The sequence below is a fragment of the Rhinolophus ferrumequinum genome, chromosome 8 (genome assembly GCF_004115265.2).
Source record: "Rhinolophus ferrumequinum isolate MPI-CBG mRhiFer1 chromosome 8, mRhiFer1_v1.p, whole genome shotgun sequence".
In the NCBI taxonomy this organism is placed as follows: Eukaryota; Metazoa; Chordata; class Mammalia; order Chiroptera; family Rhinolophidae; genus Rhinolophus; species Rhinolophus ferrumequinum.
The window spans coordinates 3,572,457-3,589,405 of NC_046291.1; the positions used below are offsets into that span (position 1 = coordinate 3,572,457).

Genomic DNA, 16,949 nt, shown 5'->3' on the forward strand with positions numbered 1-16,949 from the left:
CAGAGTCAATCACACAGGTTTCCTCTTTTCAGTGGAAAGTGTTTTTCCCCCTCTTCCCTATCAAAGTCAAGCTCAGCTTCCAAAACCTTCCCTCAATCCTCTGGAGGACTCCTGTCTTTCTCCTCTAAACTCCGCAGCCACTTCATAACTGCCCTCTTGTCTGGGAGTTCACCAAGCCCTGCCTGAGTGCCTGTCATTTTGACTTGTTATTTCACATTTTATGTTTAGGTCTTGTCTCTCCAGTTAAATCATCAAGCACAAGTCATGTCTTGAAAATACACGGCAAGCAGCCAAACACATTTCGTGTTAGTTTAGAAAGGTAACAATTATAAGATTAAGGATGGCGGTGGAATTGCTAAATTATCCATGAGAAACATCTATGAATAGAGTGAACATCTAGTCAAACTAAAAACAAAAGAGAACTGAGGATGCCTGGTTAATAATTAAAATAAAACAAAGTGGCTGCAACGCAGCATGACTTTACAAGGCAGACGGTTGAAGGGTCAGGCCAGCACAGTGAAGACTCACAGTTCCTCCACACGCTTAGTCTGCAGCCAGAGCAAGCTCGTCCCGTCTGTATCTCTGTTTTCTCTTCTGCAAATGGAGATCCAAGCAACACCTCCCAGGACTGATGTAATAATTAGAGGAGGTGATGCGTGTACTGAGAACAGAGCCGGGCACATTGGAATCTCCCAGAAAGTTTTAGCAATTGCAACAAATGTTAGTAGCAGTATAACGAAGAGATAGAGCAAGGCTAATTATTACAATGATGTACATAAATAGCCAAATTTGTATTTGTAAAAAGCAAAAATTGTACAAATGCTTTTTATGAAGTGAACATATTCACATTGATAACATACCCCCAGAAAAGGTGGAATACAAATAGAACCACAGATCAGACTTCCTTATGAGTTTTAATGCTAAAACTTTAACTGAAGTATTAGCACACTAAAACCAGCAGCAAGCATATTAAATAAGCAAAAGATCACCATCAAGCACCAGTTATCCCAGAATGCAAGGATGGTTCGAACTTAGGATGTATATGAATGCACTGCATCATATAAAGAGATCCAAAAGCAAAATCCATAAGCTCATCACTGTGGATGCTGAAAGGGCATTTTACAAATTCAACATCATTCTTGATATTAAAAAATAAAACAAAACAATTGGAATATATGGATACGTCTTTAACATGAAAATATTTCCATCTTAGTTCAAATGCCAATATCATGCTTAATGAAATTCACTAGGAAAGTTTCCACTAATATCAGGAAAAATAGAAAGGCGACCACTGTCACCATTGTCTCGTAGTATCTATTGAACACTATTAGACAAAAGAAAGAATATAAAGATATAAAATTGGAATGCAGGAGGCAAAATGATCACTTTTTGAAAACATGTTCTATACTTATAAAAGCAAAGAGAATAAACTGAAAAACTACTTTAAACAAGTCACATGGGGGAGTTACAAAAATTACAGAAAGCAATAGCATTTGTAGGTACAAACATCAGCTAGAGAGAAAATATAATAAAAGGGTCCATTTACAATAGCAACAAGAACACAAAGATAAAGCACTCAGGAATAAACTTAATAATAAATGGGTGTTTTATGTGAATAAAAGTTTAAAACATTCTGAGGGATGCAAATGAAGAGATGAAAAAGCATATCGTAGGGCTGGCCCGGTGGCTCAGGTGGTTAGAGCTCCATGCTTCTAACGCCAAAGGCTGCCAGTTCAATTCCCACATGGGCCAGTGGGCTCTCAACCACAGGTTGCCAGTTCAATTTCTCGATTTGCACAAGGGATGGTGGGCAGTGCCCCCTGTGACTAAAATTGACCACGGCACCTTGGGCTGAGCTGCTGCTGAGCTCCCGGATGGCTGAGTTGTTTGGAGCACGTCCTCTCAACCACAAGATTGCAGGTTCGACTCCAGGAAGGGATGGTGGGCTGCGCCCCCTGCAACTAGCAACGGCAACTGGACCTAGAGCTGAGCTGCACCCTCCACAACTAAGATTGAAAGGACAACAACTTCACTTGGAAAAAGTCCTGGAAGTACACATTGTTCCCCAATAAAAAGTCCTGTTCCCCTTCCCCAATAAAATCTTTAAAAAAAAGAAAAAGAAAAAGCATGCCATGTCCTTAGATAGGAATATTCAACATTAAAAATACTTTAATTCTCCCAAACATCATCTATAAATGTAATACAATCCAAACAAAAATACCAATACCATTATATTGGAGCATTGTGGGGGGTGTATGTGGGGAGAGCGACCAACCTGATTCCAAACTTTAGGTAGAAAATAAATAATCAAGAATAACCAGTAAAATCCTGAAAACAAAGAGTAATGAGGGCTACTAGCCCAGTTATTAAAATGTGTTATTAAGAGCCCATTGGTACAAGCAGATGATTAGAAAGACACATCAATGGAAAAGAATAGAAAAAGCAAGAAATGTACCCAAAACACATATGGAAATTTAGTATGTAATAAAGGTGCCATCTCACCTTTCTTGTATAAGAGGAAAACAGATAATTTAATCTGTGGTATTAGAATAACCAGGTTGTCATCTGAAAATGAAGAAAATTAAATCTCTATCTCTTTATACTTTACCCCAGAATCATTCCAAATGGATCAAATATTTAAATGCCAAACAAAACAAAAAGACAAAAGGACTTGAAGAGGCCAAGAAAGAAATATGTCATAATCTCATAGTCGGAAAGACCTTTATACCTCTGTTGCACAACCCAAGAGTCAGAGAAGAAAAAATGATAAACTACACACAAAAACATTTTTTAACCTACATGGCAAAACCAACCCCAAGTAAAGTCAAAGGACAGATGACACACTGGGAGAATTATTTGTAATAAGTATCACAGAAAAGAGACCATTTTTCTAATACATAAAGAGCTCCTACAGCTCTATAAAAAAAAAAAAAAAAGATCAATAACCCAATATAAAAAATAGCCAGGGGATATGAACAAGTTCTCAGAAAAGAAAATCTAAATGGATTTGAAACATAATAAAAGATGTGCAACATATGAAAAGATGATCAACCTCACACATGTAAGAGAAATGCAAATTAAAACCTCAGTGAAAAATTGATAAATTGAACCTCATCGTTATTCAAAAGTTTTGCACTTCAAAAGACACATTAAGAAAATGTAAAGACAAGAACAGACTGGGAAAAGATATTTGAAAACATATACCTGATAAAGGGCTTGGCTTGTATCCAGATGTAAGATCCTTACATCTCAATAATGAGAAGACAATCCAATCAAAAAATGGTCATAAGACTTGAATGGACAATTCACAAAGAAAGATATATGAATAGCTAATAAATCCATGAAAAGATGCTCAAAATCATTAGTCTTTGGGGAAATGAAAATTCAAACCACAAAGAGATACCATTTCATACCCACTAGGATGGCTGTTATCAAAAAGACAGTTCATAACAAATGCTGAGGATGTAGAAGAAAGGGAGCCCTCAGCATTGCTGGTGGGAATGTAAAATGGTGCGGCTGTTTTGGAAAAACAGTTTGTCGGTTTCTTAAAAGTTAAGCTTAAATTTACCAAATGACCCAGCAACTCCACACGTAGGACTCTGTCCAAGAGAAATGAAAGCATATGTACACACACACACACACACACACACACACACACACACACACACAATGTGTACATGAATATTTATAGCAGCATTACTCATAATAGCCAAAACTTGGAAACAACCTAAATGTCCATCACCTAGTGAATGGAGAGGTGAAATGTGGTATATCCATGCAATGGAATACTATTCAGCAATAAATCAAAGAAGAAACACCTGATACTCACTACAACAGAGACGAATGTCAAAAACATCATGCTAGTAAAAGAAGCCAAACACAAGAGACTACATATAATTCCATTTATATGATATTTGTCCAGAAAAGTAAATCGATAGAGGCAGAAAGTAGATTAGTGCTTTCCTGGGAAAGAAGGGAGGAGAAGGGAAAGGGATCAGCCGTGAATGGACATGAAGGGATCTGATTAGGAGGGTGGAAGTGTTCGAACCTGTCTCATGGTGATGGTTGCGCAACTTGGTAAATTTGTTTTAAAAAATGAATTGTACACTTGGGATGTGTGATATGTAAAATATGCCAAAATTAAATATATTTTTTAAAAATGAAGCAGGTGGCAGGCCAGATTTGGCCTTCGGGTCCCATAATTTACAAAAAAGAAAAACGATGGCTGACGATAGGCAATACGGTGCACTTCCAACTATAGTGACATAGCGCTTTTCTCACCCCCACTGAGTCAGGCAGCGCGCGTGTGGGCGGACAAGCAGTCGCCTACATGCTGGCAGAGGTGTAACTTGGCACAGCCCACTGGAAGGTGATGGGACAGTACTGGCCAGTTGACACGTCCAACTGACACTGTCCAGTTGACAATGCACATGCACTAGATCCAGAATTTCTCTTGTTAGGAATTTAGCCAGCAGATGTGCTCACACACCTGCAGAATAATATCTGCCTGCTTTATTCACGGCAGCATTGTTGGTAACAGCAAAAGATTGGAAATAACCTACATTTCCACAGGTAGGGAAATGTTCAAACAAGTTATGCTACGTCTATTAAAAACTGGACGAGGAAGCTCTTTCTGTACACTAAGAACGATGGCCACGGTATATTACTAGTAGAAAAATGCAGACCAAGTAGTGTGTACAATGTGCTAACATTTATAGGAATCAACAAATGTGTACTTATAGTACGTATTTGCACATATATGTATGTACGTGTGTGTCCACTTTGGAAGATTTTACTGTAGTTGAAAAGCATGAGCAAAATAAATTCAGCATTGTTTTAAAACATGGACAATTGCTATCACATACCATTTTTCATGGGCGTGGTTGGCAAACATAGCAGAGTGACATTAGTGTGTTTGATGTATACGGATGCATGTGTGTGCACATATATTTGCATACGTATATCTATATGAAATGTCTGAAAACATATCTAACTTATTTTGGCGTTGGCTTTAGAAGGTGGATCTTGTTGGCTGGCTCGCAGCATGGGTAGGAAATATTTCACTGATCACTCTTTCCTAATTTTTGAATTGCAGACTGTGTATCATCTATTCAAAAATTAAATTAATAAACTAAGGATATAGAGGAAATAGACAATACAATTGGTAAGGTTTGAAAAGACACACTAAATTGCATGCTCCACAAATAAAGCTTTCACCCTTTTTTCAACGGCTCACATTTACATATTGTGTAAATGCTTGACATTTCTGAAAGTTGGCAAGAACCAAAAACTGTCCATGCCCCTTAAGTGCTCCAGAACATAACACTCCCGGGCAGCCACAATTTCTACTATGAATTGAGATGAACCCGATCCCCAAGAAAAACGTTGCTATTTTGACAAGGGACTTCTAATCCTGTCCAAAGACGCCCTTTTTATTACCAGAAAATGTGCACAACACATACGTCACCTCTCAGCTTCCCAGCACCCCTCCCGGAGCCTCACCCCACAATAATCTTCACTAGAGCCCCAGGGGTGGGTGGACCTCTGGATAATGTAAAGTTGGACACATGACTACAGTTTTGTTTGGGCTTTTGAAAAGTCCAGATGGTGCCAGAACAGCCTGCTTTGTTCACGATAAAGCTACTTCTTGTATTTTCAAAGGTGTGGGCTAAGCTCCTAAGAACAACGTAGGTGTCGATATCAAAAAATATAATACTAGAAAATTAACCTCAGCATTTTGTAAGTCACAGAAAGGCATAAACAAGTCAACTTGCTGCCAGGAGGAGGATTTCCTATGACGTAGGAGAGGTGAATGATATTAGCCCCTTTGTAGGTCGCATGCTGTGCGCTCCAGAGGAAACCACTGGACTGAATTGAGTGTTTCCCATTCCCTTACATTTCTGTACACGTTGACTACACATGTCTGTATCCTGAAACTATAGAGTATTCTTTCTTACTTAACTGTATGCATTTCATCCTATAGGATGAATTTACACATATCGTTTTGCATCTTGCCTCTTTTCTTCTACATTATGAAATTCAGCCTGATGAGCACTGTTTGAATCCCAGCCCAGCCACTTACCAGCTGTATGTCTTTGACCAGGTTACTGAATTCTTTTTGCCTCAGTTCCCTCATCAATAAAATGGGTCAATAACAGCCCCACCCATGTGTGTTTAGCAGTAAATGAGCCCGTCTTTGTGAATCTCTTAGAACCATGCCTGGCCTATCACCAGTGCTATGGATGGAAGCGTTGACTTGATTTTAGAGCTGAGGAAACTGAGTCTCAGAGCAGTTATGCTGCTTGTCTCAGTCCCATGAGTGATGAGCAGACAGATCCTAAGGATCAAATAGGGTATGTGACCCACCATCGTTACCCTCCCACCTCCCAGAATTCATAGCTCTCTGCCATAGCAAGTGAGAGCTCCAAAGAGCTCTGTTGTATGTATTGAACTGAATTATATGTTTTTTTTTTTGCAAACTGTTACTAATTCTTTGATGATACCAATCCTATGTGAAACAGGTACTTTTAACAAATATTTTAAATTTTAGAGGAATAAGTGGGTTTTGATCACTATAGGAAATATAAATTACTGTTGAATGAAACCAACTCTGACAAGAGATGCATGATCATTTATGGAAAAGTGACATTATTACAAGACCAGCCACCACAATCACAGCTGAGGTGTCCTCAGCTCAGATTTGGGGAAGAGTTGTGGGCAGGCATGGCACTTCCGGGGATGGCTGAGGTGTTGACGAAGCCTCGAGCTCCCCTAGTATACGTGGAAGCCTGGGTTGTTGGAGCAGCCCTGCCTTAGGGAGGAACTGGGCTCTGAAATGCCCACCCTCCCTCTCCACCAGCCCTCAGAGACCCAACTGCTGCCTCCCACTGATGAATCTACCCAGAGGCAGAGGGCAGGCGGGAGCTCTGGTGATATCCCCTGGAGGTGTCAGCCTGTGGGGCCCACAGCGGGCCCGAGAAGGGAGACTGACCAGCACAAATACTTCCTTCCAGACTGGAAAAACAGTCCTTACCTTGATAGGGCTCTATAAAAACGCTATCATTGTTTTGTTTTTTTGCCAGGTTATTGATGATACTATGGCAAACCAAAAAGAAGAGGAAAAAAACGAAAAGAAGAAAAAGGAAAAGAAAGCCAAAAAAGAAACAAGAAAGAAAGAAAGAAAGGGAAAAAATAAGGTAAGGAATTTGGAATTTTAGAAATTTGAGTTTTTTTGCTTTGAATCAGTTGGATAATCTCAACTCTGTTGAGATGGCAGTCATTCGTTTCCTAGGAAACCATGCTGCCTTCCAGTCGTTTTCCAATTTTTTTTTTTATGTTGATGGACAATAGGTTGCCATCTTTTCTATGATTTATAAATACCTATTTGGATAAGGTGTGGTTTCAACAATTCAGATACTTTACACTTACATTTATTCACATATGTGATGGCTTTGAATTTTCATTCCTCAAAATAAATGGTCCCACTGATCTTTCCTCAAGGGTAGAGATAAGGAAAAATGCTTGGCAAACCAAATGACCACTGCAAAGTCAAATAATTATTATCTTTTTTAACCAAAGGGAGGTCATTCAAATTTATCACTTGACACTAACATCTTGGATCTATTTTCATGGAATTGTTTGTTTCTCACTACCCAAGGAAAAGTTCAAACAGTGTCACTTTGGCTTGTGCAGTGGGGTTGAAGATGGGGTTGGAGGTGGCAGTGGGGTGGGCGGGGTGGGCACTGGTATCTGAGGACCTTCGCCTTGGAGTGTGGAGAGGTGCACTCTGGCTGGGTCTTCAGTCAGCAAACGCCTTCTATGGGACGTAGAGCATGGGCTGGAAGCTCGCATCTTCTAGAACGTGAGCATGTTTAGAGTAGCATTTTTGCAGATTCTACCTCACAGCGGGCCACACCCCGATGTGACTCAGCCCCGGACACTGGATCCTTAAAGGTTATGGTCCCTGTGTGACTGCCCAGGGGCAGAGACCCGACCCTAGCTCAGGTGGGAGCGGACATGCTGCTGGTGTTCCAGGAGGTGGGGTCTGGCGGACACACAGACTCGGGGACTTCTCTGTGGGGGAAGCCACTCAGTGTACCGCGCACAGAGAGAGAAATGGGCCAGGCCGTGTACTCACAGAGGGCCAGTGATGGGAACGAGGAGTCGGAAGCGGTGAGCAAGGGGGAAAGGAGGATGGTGAACTCAAGATGGCAATGCCCAAAGTCCGTGTAAATGCAAGGTCAGGCGACGGTGAGAAAAGCCAACATTTTGTTTCTAATTCCTTGTCAGGACTGCAGCCGGCCACCGGCAGGCGAATACCCCGTTTACAGGACTGCTCTCCTGCACTGGGACAAGCAGAAATCTTGCACTTGCCCCATTCGTCTTTGTCCATCTCTTTAAGCATGGTCCACTTCGTTCACAGCAGGAGCAAAAGAAGAGACCCCTTACGGCTCATTTTGGGCACAACCCACTCCTTTCTAGTGGATGAGGAAGTGGGCCCCTCAGACGCCCCCTTCAGGACTGAGGCACAGTCCCCAACTACCCAGAATTCCTTCTTTCCTCTCATGTTTAAGTCCCTCCCAGGAATTGTTCTGTCCACAGGAGCTGCTCCGTGAGAGGCTACACCCCCCAGCCCCCAGCCCCAGGGCCACAGCATCCAAGGACCGTCATGTTAGGATACAAAGGCCCAGCCCCTCGCCTCACTAGGACAACTCTGAAGAGTTCTCCCAGCTCCTGGGCTCCCTATGGCATCAGCTGATGGCTCCCTTGCAATCACAAGGGAGTCAGCTTCTCCCTCTGCCCAGTGCTGCTTCTGTCCCCACTCCCTATGGCTGGTGTTCCCAATAAACCACATGCATGGCCTGTAGTTGAGTGTCTCCAGGGTACCCAGCCCATGAGAACACCTATTGCCCCACAAATCTGCCTGTACCCCAAAAGTTCTAAATTGTTCTCTCCCCCCCATAAAAACAAAACAACAGCTCATTTGATACAGTTAATTTTTATAATCCTTTCACTTGGCAAGATAATTTCAAAGCAGTGCCTAAGAATAAGGACAATCAGAAGAATTTCAGTTTTGTTCTAAGCATCTCTTCCTCTAAATGTGCCTGAAGGAGTTTGACACTTGTGAATTAAAAATTCACTGTTAGTGAAGCTTGTTCCATGAAAATCAGAAATTATCAACCACATAATCTGGTCTTTGTTGAGTGAAAAAGGTATTTTATTAACTAACTCTTAAAGAGTCACTTAATGCTGCACAAAAAAGCAAAGTTTGAGTTCATCAGCGTTTATGAAGGAGGCACAAGTGATGGGAAAATTCTGCAGAATTACTTAGAATTGAGTTTATTCATGAAAACCGCAGGTCTGCAAAGTGACAGTGTGATTATTGAAACAACAAATGGTAACCTCTAATCAAAATTGGTATATTTAAATTATGTAGGTACGCTTCTTAAAGATCAAGTTATCTTTCCGTTGACTTTCAAAAGTCGTATTCTAGAATCAACCCTGAAGAATCTGGAAACATTCCCGAGGCCAACTATTCAAATCCTTGAGTGAGAATTAGTACTTTGACCTGTAGAAAAAGACATCTGTTATCATCCTGGTTAAAGTATAAGGCAGGGGAGAGAGAGAGAAAAGTGATTTTGTTTAATCTGCGTACATGCTGACTCTCCTTGAGCCCTGTTTCTCAGTAGCAGAGCCATGTCATTGTTCTCTGGCTATTCTTATAACACTTAGTTATTCATCAGTTGTCAGCCCCATTTACATATATAGTCAGAAAACTTAAGAAAGATCTCATATTTAGGGGGAAAAAACTGAGAAGGTTATCTGACTATTTCCACTAACCTCTATAAATGGAAAATAGACTCTTCAGACTCTTCAAAATATCGCACAGGTGTAAGACCGAAAGCTTCGTAAGTTCTTGAGATGTGACAAATGAGCACAACTGGCCAGGACGGGGCTGTCGAGAGGGACTGGGAGGGTGAGTGGGTCAGACACAGGGGACGAGGGATTTCAGGCAGGATTCCCGACAGTGTCCAAACTAAAGAACCAGGGGACAGCTTCAGAACACGATGACATGAGGCCAGGGACATTGTGCGGTGAGACGGGCCTGCAAATTTGGATCAGGTGATGGATGGGGCTGGGTGTGGGCGGAGCCTCCCGCCTTCAGAGAGAAGAGAGTCGTCCCTGGGGAATGACTTGAGCAAATCTGAGTTCATTGTAGTCCAAGCTCTGTGTTGTGTGGACGGGTTTGGCAGTGCACTGTGGGTGAGGAAGTCACCCAGGCAGGGAGGCCAGTTAGATCCAGCAGGCAGCAGCAGTGAGTCCAGAGCAAGGTCAGGGCAAGACGAGGTTTTACCCAAGGACAAGTGTGAGCCAGGGTCTGAGCCTCCCCAGAGTTTGCATCCAGCCTCATAGGAGAATGCATCTAAAATCAAACATTCACAAGGCTGAGAGAGAAGTGAGTGAGTTCTTTACCTTGTTTTTTCCTGCGAAAGTGAAGGAGGAAAAAGCGTACGTCCCTCTGGTGGTAGAAAGAGCTAGGATCCTAGTCAGCAGTACAGTAACCCGCTACCTGCCTGCCCTTCGGCCCCAGCTCACAAAGACCCACGGTCACCCTTTCCCTTCCACTTCAGCCCCTCCTGGGGCCGCCTCCACCTGTACAAAAGTGTCCGAGAGTGACCTGCCCAAAACCCTCTCCTCTCGACCCCAGAGCAGCGGGGAGAGGTCCCCTGGCACTCTGTTAGTGAAAAATCTAAGGATTCATGAACACCCCTGTGGTGTTTTGAGCTGTTTGAACCTGGAGACAATGGGAAGGAAGTTTGAGGTGTAAGCTTGTAGGTTTCAATGTGCCTGCTTAGATTTTGATGGTGGGGATAGAGGCGTGAGAAAAAACTAGGGCTGTCATGATGGATCTCTGTAATTGTACACAAGAACATTTTAAAATAAAATAACTGTGACTAGTCATCTTGCATTCATTTGATCAGGGAACTTTACAAACAATGTAACATTTAAAATATGAAAGGTTTCAATTTATCTGGACTGATCTGGAGACCCACTATACTCAGATGCTGACGAACAAAAGAAAACTGATCAGTCCAGGAATTTTAATCTTTGTTTTGGGGCTAGTGGAAGGGAAAACATCAGAGCACCATAAACACCTTCAAAGATGAGCTTCTAAAACTTAGTTTTTCATCCATCAGCGAGAAAGTAAACTTCTGTCTAAACTTTGCACCTTATACAAAAACTAACTCAAAATGGATCATAGATTTAAAGGGAAAACTATTTAAACCTCTAGAGAAAAACACAGGGGAAACAGTCTTCAGGGTCTAGGAACCAGCAAAGAGTTCTTAGAATTGACACCGAAAGCACAATCCACAAAAGAAAAGTTTAATAAGTCGGACTTCTTCAAAATAAAAAGCTTTTGCTCTGTAAACACCCTGTGAAAAGGATGAAAAGACGAGCTATACACTGAGACAAAATATTTACAAACTATCTATCTGACAAAAGACTTGCATCTAGAGTATATAAAGAACTCTCAAAATTCAACAGTAAAAGCAAGAAAATTAGTCTTTCTTTCGCATCTCGGTTTTAAATCCATTCCCAAAAGTGTTAAGGAGTACCGATGAGGAGATTCTCTGCCAAGTGTACTTTAATAGAGTACAATGCTAGTAGAGTACCATGCTAGTGTACAATGCTAGTGCCGGACAATGCTGTTTTCTGCAAACCAATAGCAATGCCTGCAAATGTGCTTTCAATATCAACGTGATTTCATTGGCCTCACAGTTGGCTGTGTGTACCTCACATTAGGTTTAGAAATACAGAAAAAGCGTTATGCAATCCATTCTGACAACTCTTGTTTTCCTTTGGTATTTTTCAAGCCACGTATGACACCATTTGGAACTATTTTAAAATGGTTTTGACCTGTCATCATCATGTGAATAGTGCAGAGTTGTCTCTAAGTGTACTCCAGCCATCAAATGACTTGACTTAGTGCTCAATTCTTCTGGAAAGACCCTGGTTCCTACATATACAACACGATTAGCTTTCAAAGCTTTAGTTTGTCTGCCAGTGTCCCCTGGCTGTTTCTGTGACCACAGCGCCTCTTCTCCAACCCTGTGGCCCATGGAGTTGCTTCATAGTAAGCTGTTGAGCCAGCCACATTCTTCCCTTATTTTAGGGTATTTCAAACCAGAGTTAGCACTGCTTCACAAAGATGGGGAAGTGAGTGTTGTGTGTCTGCAGAGCTTGTTATCAGGCGTATGATGTCATCACAGAATGTACGTGCTGAGCTTCTATGTCCACTGAAGTGCAATGAGACAGGACGAAGTGATGGAGCCGTTGCCCAGGGAACAGGAGCCCTGTGGGTCGACTCCCTGAACTTGTACGGAAAGTTTATGTGAAGATGCATTCCTCTGGGAAGAAGGTGTGTGTGTCCTTCATGTTTTCAAGGATTCTTCTCCCTGAAAAGCTCAAAAACCACTGCGTACGGGAAGAACACATCCGATTGTGTAGGAGGAGGTTTCATTAGATAAAGGTGGTGATGGTGCGGCTGATTTTCTTCCTTCAGTTTTTAAACTTTTTATGGCATTGTTGTGATGGTGTCCTTTGTGCATTAAAGCAGTGTTCTTGCAAGACATGTGACATGGTTATACCATTAGCCAGCAGTAAAAGCCACGGGTGGGCTTGGCGGAGCTGCTGGTAAGCCAGCCCCCACCTTTCTGGGCATCCTGGCTGGCGTCTGCACAGAGCAGATCTTAAGTGATATTTATACCATTTGAATGAATGGAAGGGCTGGACGACCTAGGCTCCTGTTCCACCCTGGGACTCATTGGACTTACTGGGTGGCAATGTCAGCTCACTTAGGTCACCTGAAGGTAAGATGGGGCCGGGGCGCTTGGAGGGCTCACAGCCAAGAAACATGGCACGTGTGAGCTGGGCCTGGAGAGTTCTCAGGACCCAGGTCCACTAGGACCAGCTCCTCTGTCCATCTTCTTCTCAAAGAAGTCTGTATGAAGGCCGGGACCCCCCCTTGTCCCCTCACTCCCAGCTGGCCAGTCCCTCTGTGTTTCCCGTCCCAGTGTGACTGCTGAGTACGGCTGGCCAGCCCAGCTCCTGGGGGTCAGGCTATTCCCGGACGGGAGCTGCCCTCTGTTTGAACACTCTCAGCCACTTGGCTGAGCAGGCAATAGTGGGGACAGTGATCGAGAAGTTTCTATCAGAAAGGGACGTGGTCAAGGCAGATGCCATGATGGAATGCAGTGTGGTCGTGTGACCCTCACAGCAAAAGTCCACGGCAGCGGGAGTGACTTTGGATTTGAGATGGTGGATTGAAACCTCCTCATGCAATTTTCCTTCCCAAGTAATTGCAAACTTAGCAATACTAAGTGTTTCAGACAGCCACCAAAGAAAGGGATTTGTCTAATAAACTTTAAGGGCTATTGACCAAAGAAAGACCTATTGTTTAGAAAGAAAGCAAAAAATTTGCATTGTGCTTTCTGCTCCAGTTGAAAGTTGTCTCCCATAACTGCCAACTATGTCAGTACCACGGGGAAAGCTGTACCTTATTACGTCATGGGAGTGTCTGACATTTGCTCTCACTCTGTACTACCAGGCCGTGCAATGTTTTGTTCCCCTTGAGAACTTACTGTTTATTACAGAAGTAAAGTTGTACAAATAGACCTATAAATCTCCTTTTTACTTACATGCCTTAAGCACCTAGTTAGGGACCAGGCACTGAGCTGGTTTAGTACAGGGTACAAAAGATCAGCGAGGTGGAACCCTTCCCCATGGGGTCCCACGGACCAAGGGAACAGTTAAGCCATGCGCACAAGTAGCCAACAATCTGTACAGACGAACAGGGGCCAGGAAGTGTAAGTAAGTCCTGCCGAGCAAGGGGAAAATCTCTGTTGCTGAAAGAATCCAGGAGGGCTTCACAGAGGAGGGGACAATTGCCTCAGACCTACGCGGAGTTTTCTGCAGAAGAAGATGGAAAAGGAATTCTGGTCAGAGAGGAGGCGGGCACCCCACCGCCCCCCAGTCCTTTCCCACATTCCAGCCGGAGTGGAGTCCCCTCAGCAGATCCATTCATGCCGAGCCCCTGCTTGGAACCCGGTGGTAGCTGCCTTGCTGGCAAAGCAAGTTCAGGCTCTGAGGAATGCAGCTCGTGGGCCTTCCAAGGCCCGTCCCCCACCCCCGACCCCAGTGTCTTGTCTGTCCGCTCACCCTGCTGGCACCCTCTGCTGCGTGAACTTTCAGTTATCCACACAACACGGCCTTCCCTGCAGGGACTTCACGCAGACGTTGCCTCTGCTGAAAATACCCCCGCCCTACAGTCCCCTCCCCTGGACCACCTCTCCTCCCCCTGCCCGTCCCCTATCGGGGCTCCCAGAGGACATAGGACAATCGAGTATCCGAAACAAAAATGGCAGCAAGGGTTAGTAACACATTGACTAAAAACATGTCAAAGATCCATGAGTCCTTAGTGATACCTGGAGCCAGGGAGAAAAAAGGAGTGTCTTTGAGACTACTGATAAGTTATTTTAAATTTCCACTCTCCATGAATTATCTCTTTCCGCCAAGGATGCTTTATCCAGTGCTGGTCTTTTTCTTGCTGCTCATACAGGTTTTTCTCAAATGGCTGGGCCTCCCCGTAGCCAAGAATAAGGAGGACCCAGGGAGGGAGGGGGCTTCTTCACAGTGAGCTCTGGTCTCCCGTCGGTCCTGGAAGGCAGGGTGGTTGCCCTGTAGGCTTTAAGACCCCTGGTGTTTCTGGATTCAAGTTCTCTCCCAGGATTTGCAAGGCAGGTGGCCTCCCGTGAGGTTGCAGCATTGGCTGTTTTGTGAGCTGTGGCTCCAGGCAGGCCTTCCCTGAAGCGAGGAGTCTCCTCCCGCACCCTGGCTTCCTCAGTGAACTCTCATTTCACACTTCTTCCCTCCCGCCTGTATCCGTTGGGGGGCTTCCTGAGCCTGCAGGCAGGGCTAAGTCTCCAGAACCATCCCCGCCCTGGATGGTGGACACAGGCCCGGGAGGGCAGGCGAGGGGCTGGACCTTCACTCCGTGAACTAGGAAAGGCTGTGTGTGCCTCCCACAGCTACAGTCATTGCGATGGGTGCACCTTTTACTGGATGGTCTCGGCAGATACAACGTGCCTGCGATTAACCAAAGCGTTCCTCTGCTTTAACAGGAAGAAGACGAGGGGTGGAAAATGTCATCGAGTGTTTTCCTTCATACGATGGAGGAAGGAAATAACGTATACAAAGGTCAGTTTAGGAGAATGTGTGCAACAACGGACGTGTCACTTTGTCCAGCCAGCGTGACCCCTGGCCCTAGCACTCCGCCTCAGCTGGGAAGAATTAAGAGCCGCCGCGGCCTGAGGCTGCATACATGCAACTCACAGCCACGCGATCAACTGTCCGTCTCATGGCACAGTTCCTCTGGGTGCCTTAATGGCATGCAATTGGTAAAAAAAAGCAAGATGCAGATAGAAAGAGAGCATAATCTAAACCTCCATCCCGATTCTGAGCCCCTAGTACTTCAGCGGGCCGTTGTCATGCTGGGAATGACAGGGAAGAAAGGTATGTCCTGGGTTGTTTAAAGTAAGAAAACCAATACCGCATGGAGAGCAGAATGTTTTAATCCCTTGCACTAAGACATGTGCCCGAATACTGACGCTGGAGTTCTTTGTCCTTTCAGCATAATTAGCATAGACACAATCTGGCTAGAACTGCAAGCCCATGAATTGCCCTTTGAGATATTTCCATGACAATTTACTGGGACAATTATCCGATTCCTTTGGGTCCACTCCACCCTCAGGATAAATCCCAAGATAGAATGACCTGCCTCCATGACCCTGGTCATTAGTGCCATTTGGGAATTCCTGAGAAGCGCGGTCAGGACAGGAAGTAGAGTACGTGTGTGCCTCCTTCCTGGTTCTGGTCGGATCTGCTATGCTGGTTGTGTCGTGCACCACCAAAACTCCACATACCACTGGTGGCCAGGGCCCCACTCTGCGTGACATGCTGGCCTGAGGCAGAAGTGCAGAGGGAACGAGGACTTCCAGGATTTGGCCCCTGCTTTAGGGGAGGAAGGAGGTGGAAGGGGCACGTTTTACCAGGCTGCAGCGGATAGGTGTCGAGGGTCCTGGCAGCTGCTAATTTACTGAAGTATCTATAGGCCGCTCTTCTCCGTGACACTTCTCTTAACCTGTGCCAGGCTACGCAGTGCATGCTGGTTACCGAGCTCCATGCTTCGTGGAAAGGAGCAGGTGCTAATAGGTGCCTGAGACATGTGAGGCTTTGTCTTTTCCACGCCCCTCTCGGCCTTCACAACAGCCAGGTCCAGTGAGCGTCACTGTCCCCCTACCAACAGCTACTGACATTCCAGTCCAACAGTGTATCCACCGTGCAACCAACTTGGTGGAGAAATCACTATCAAAAATGCCCTTTCACTCACATATTCATTCAACAACCATTGTCTGTCTCCAGTGTGCCAGGTGCGATGCCAGCCTGGAGGTACAAAGATGGTGGCCACCATCAACACACTTGTGATATACCAGGTGTGGTGGCAGTGAATTGGGTGGGGACAGTGGCATACGTTGGGTGGCTTGTGTAAGTTAGGCTGGCAGCAGCACAGCTCGTGGTCCCAGCTAGGAGTCGCCTGGCAGTGGGGGCAGCCAGCACTCGGTGTGTGTCCGCAACCCTAGCTTGTTTGTTAAGATACTGCTTTGCCACATTATCCCTTGGTCTGATGACAACCTTGGTCTCATTTGGTTCATTTTCTACACCTTCCAGTGCATCACATAATTGAGCAGTTCACTTTCTTCTGAAGACCTCGCTCTTGGTGCCCAGTCAGCTGTCCTCCTTGGATCTCCCTTTGCCTTTCCTGACTGTCACGCCCTCGTTTTGGTGGAGCCCGTCCTCCAGGATGTCCTGAGAAGGGGCTACCACAGGGG

General features: G+C 44.5%; 1 protein-coding gene across 4 annotated transcripts in view; it reads left to right on the plus strand.

Annotated features, from left to right (window-relative positions):
• IQCA1 (IQ motif containing with AAA domain 1) overlaps window positions 1–16,949 on the plus strand; it is a 138,176-nt gene that overhangs the window by 61,290 nt on the left and 59,937 nt on the right. For all 4 annotated transcript variants that reach the window (XM_033111418.1, XM_033111417.1, XM_033111420.1 and 1 more), the window contains 2 exons: window positions 7,083–7,196; window positions 15,183–15,258. In XM_033111418.1, coding sequence (XP_032967309.1) covers window positions 7,083–7,196; window positions 15,183–15,258 — 190 coding nt within the window. The remainder of the gene's footprint in view (window positions 1–7,082; window positions 7,197–15,182; window positions 15,259–16,949) is intronic.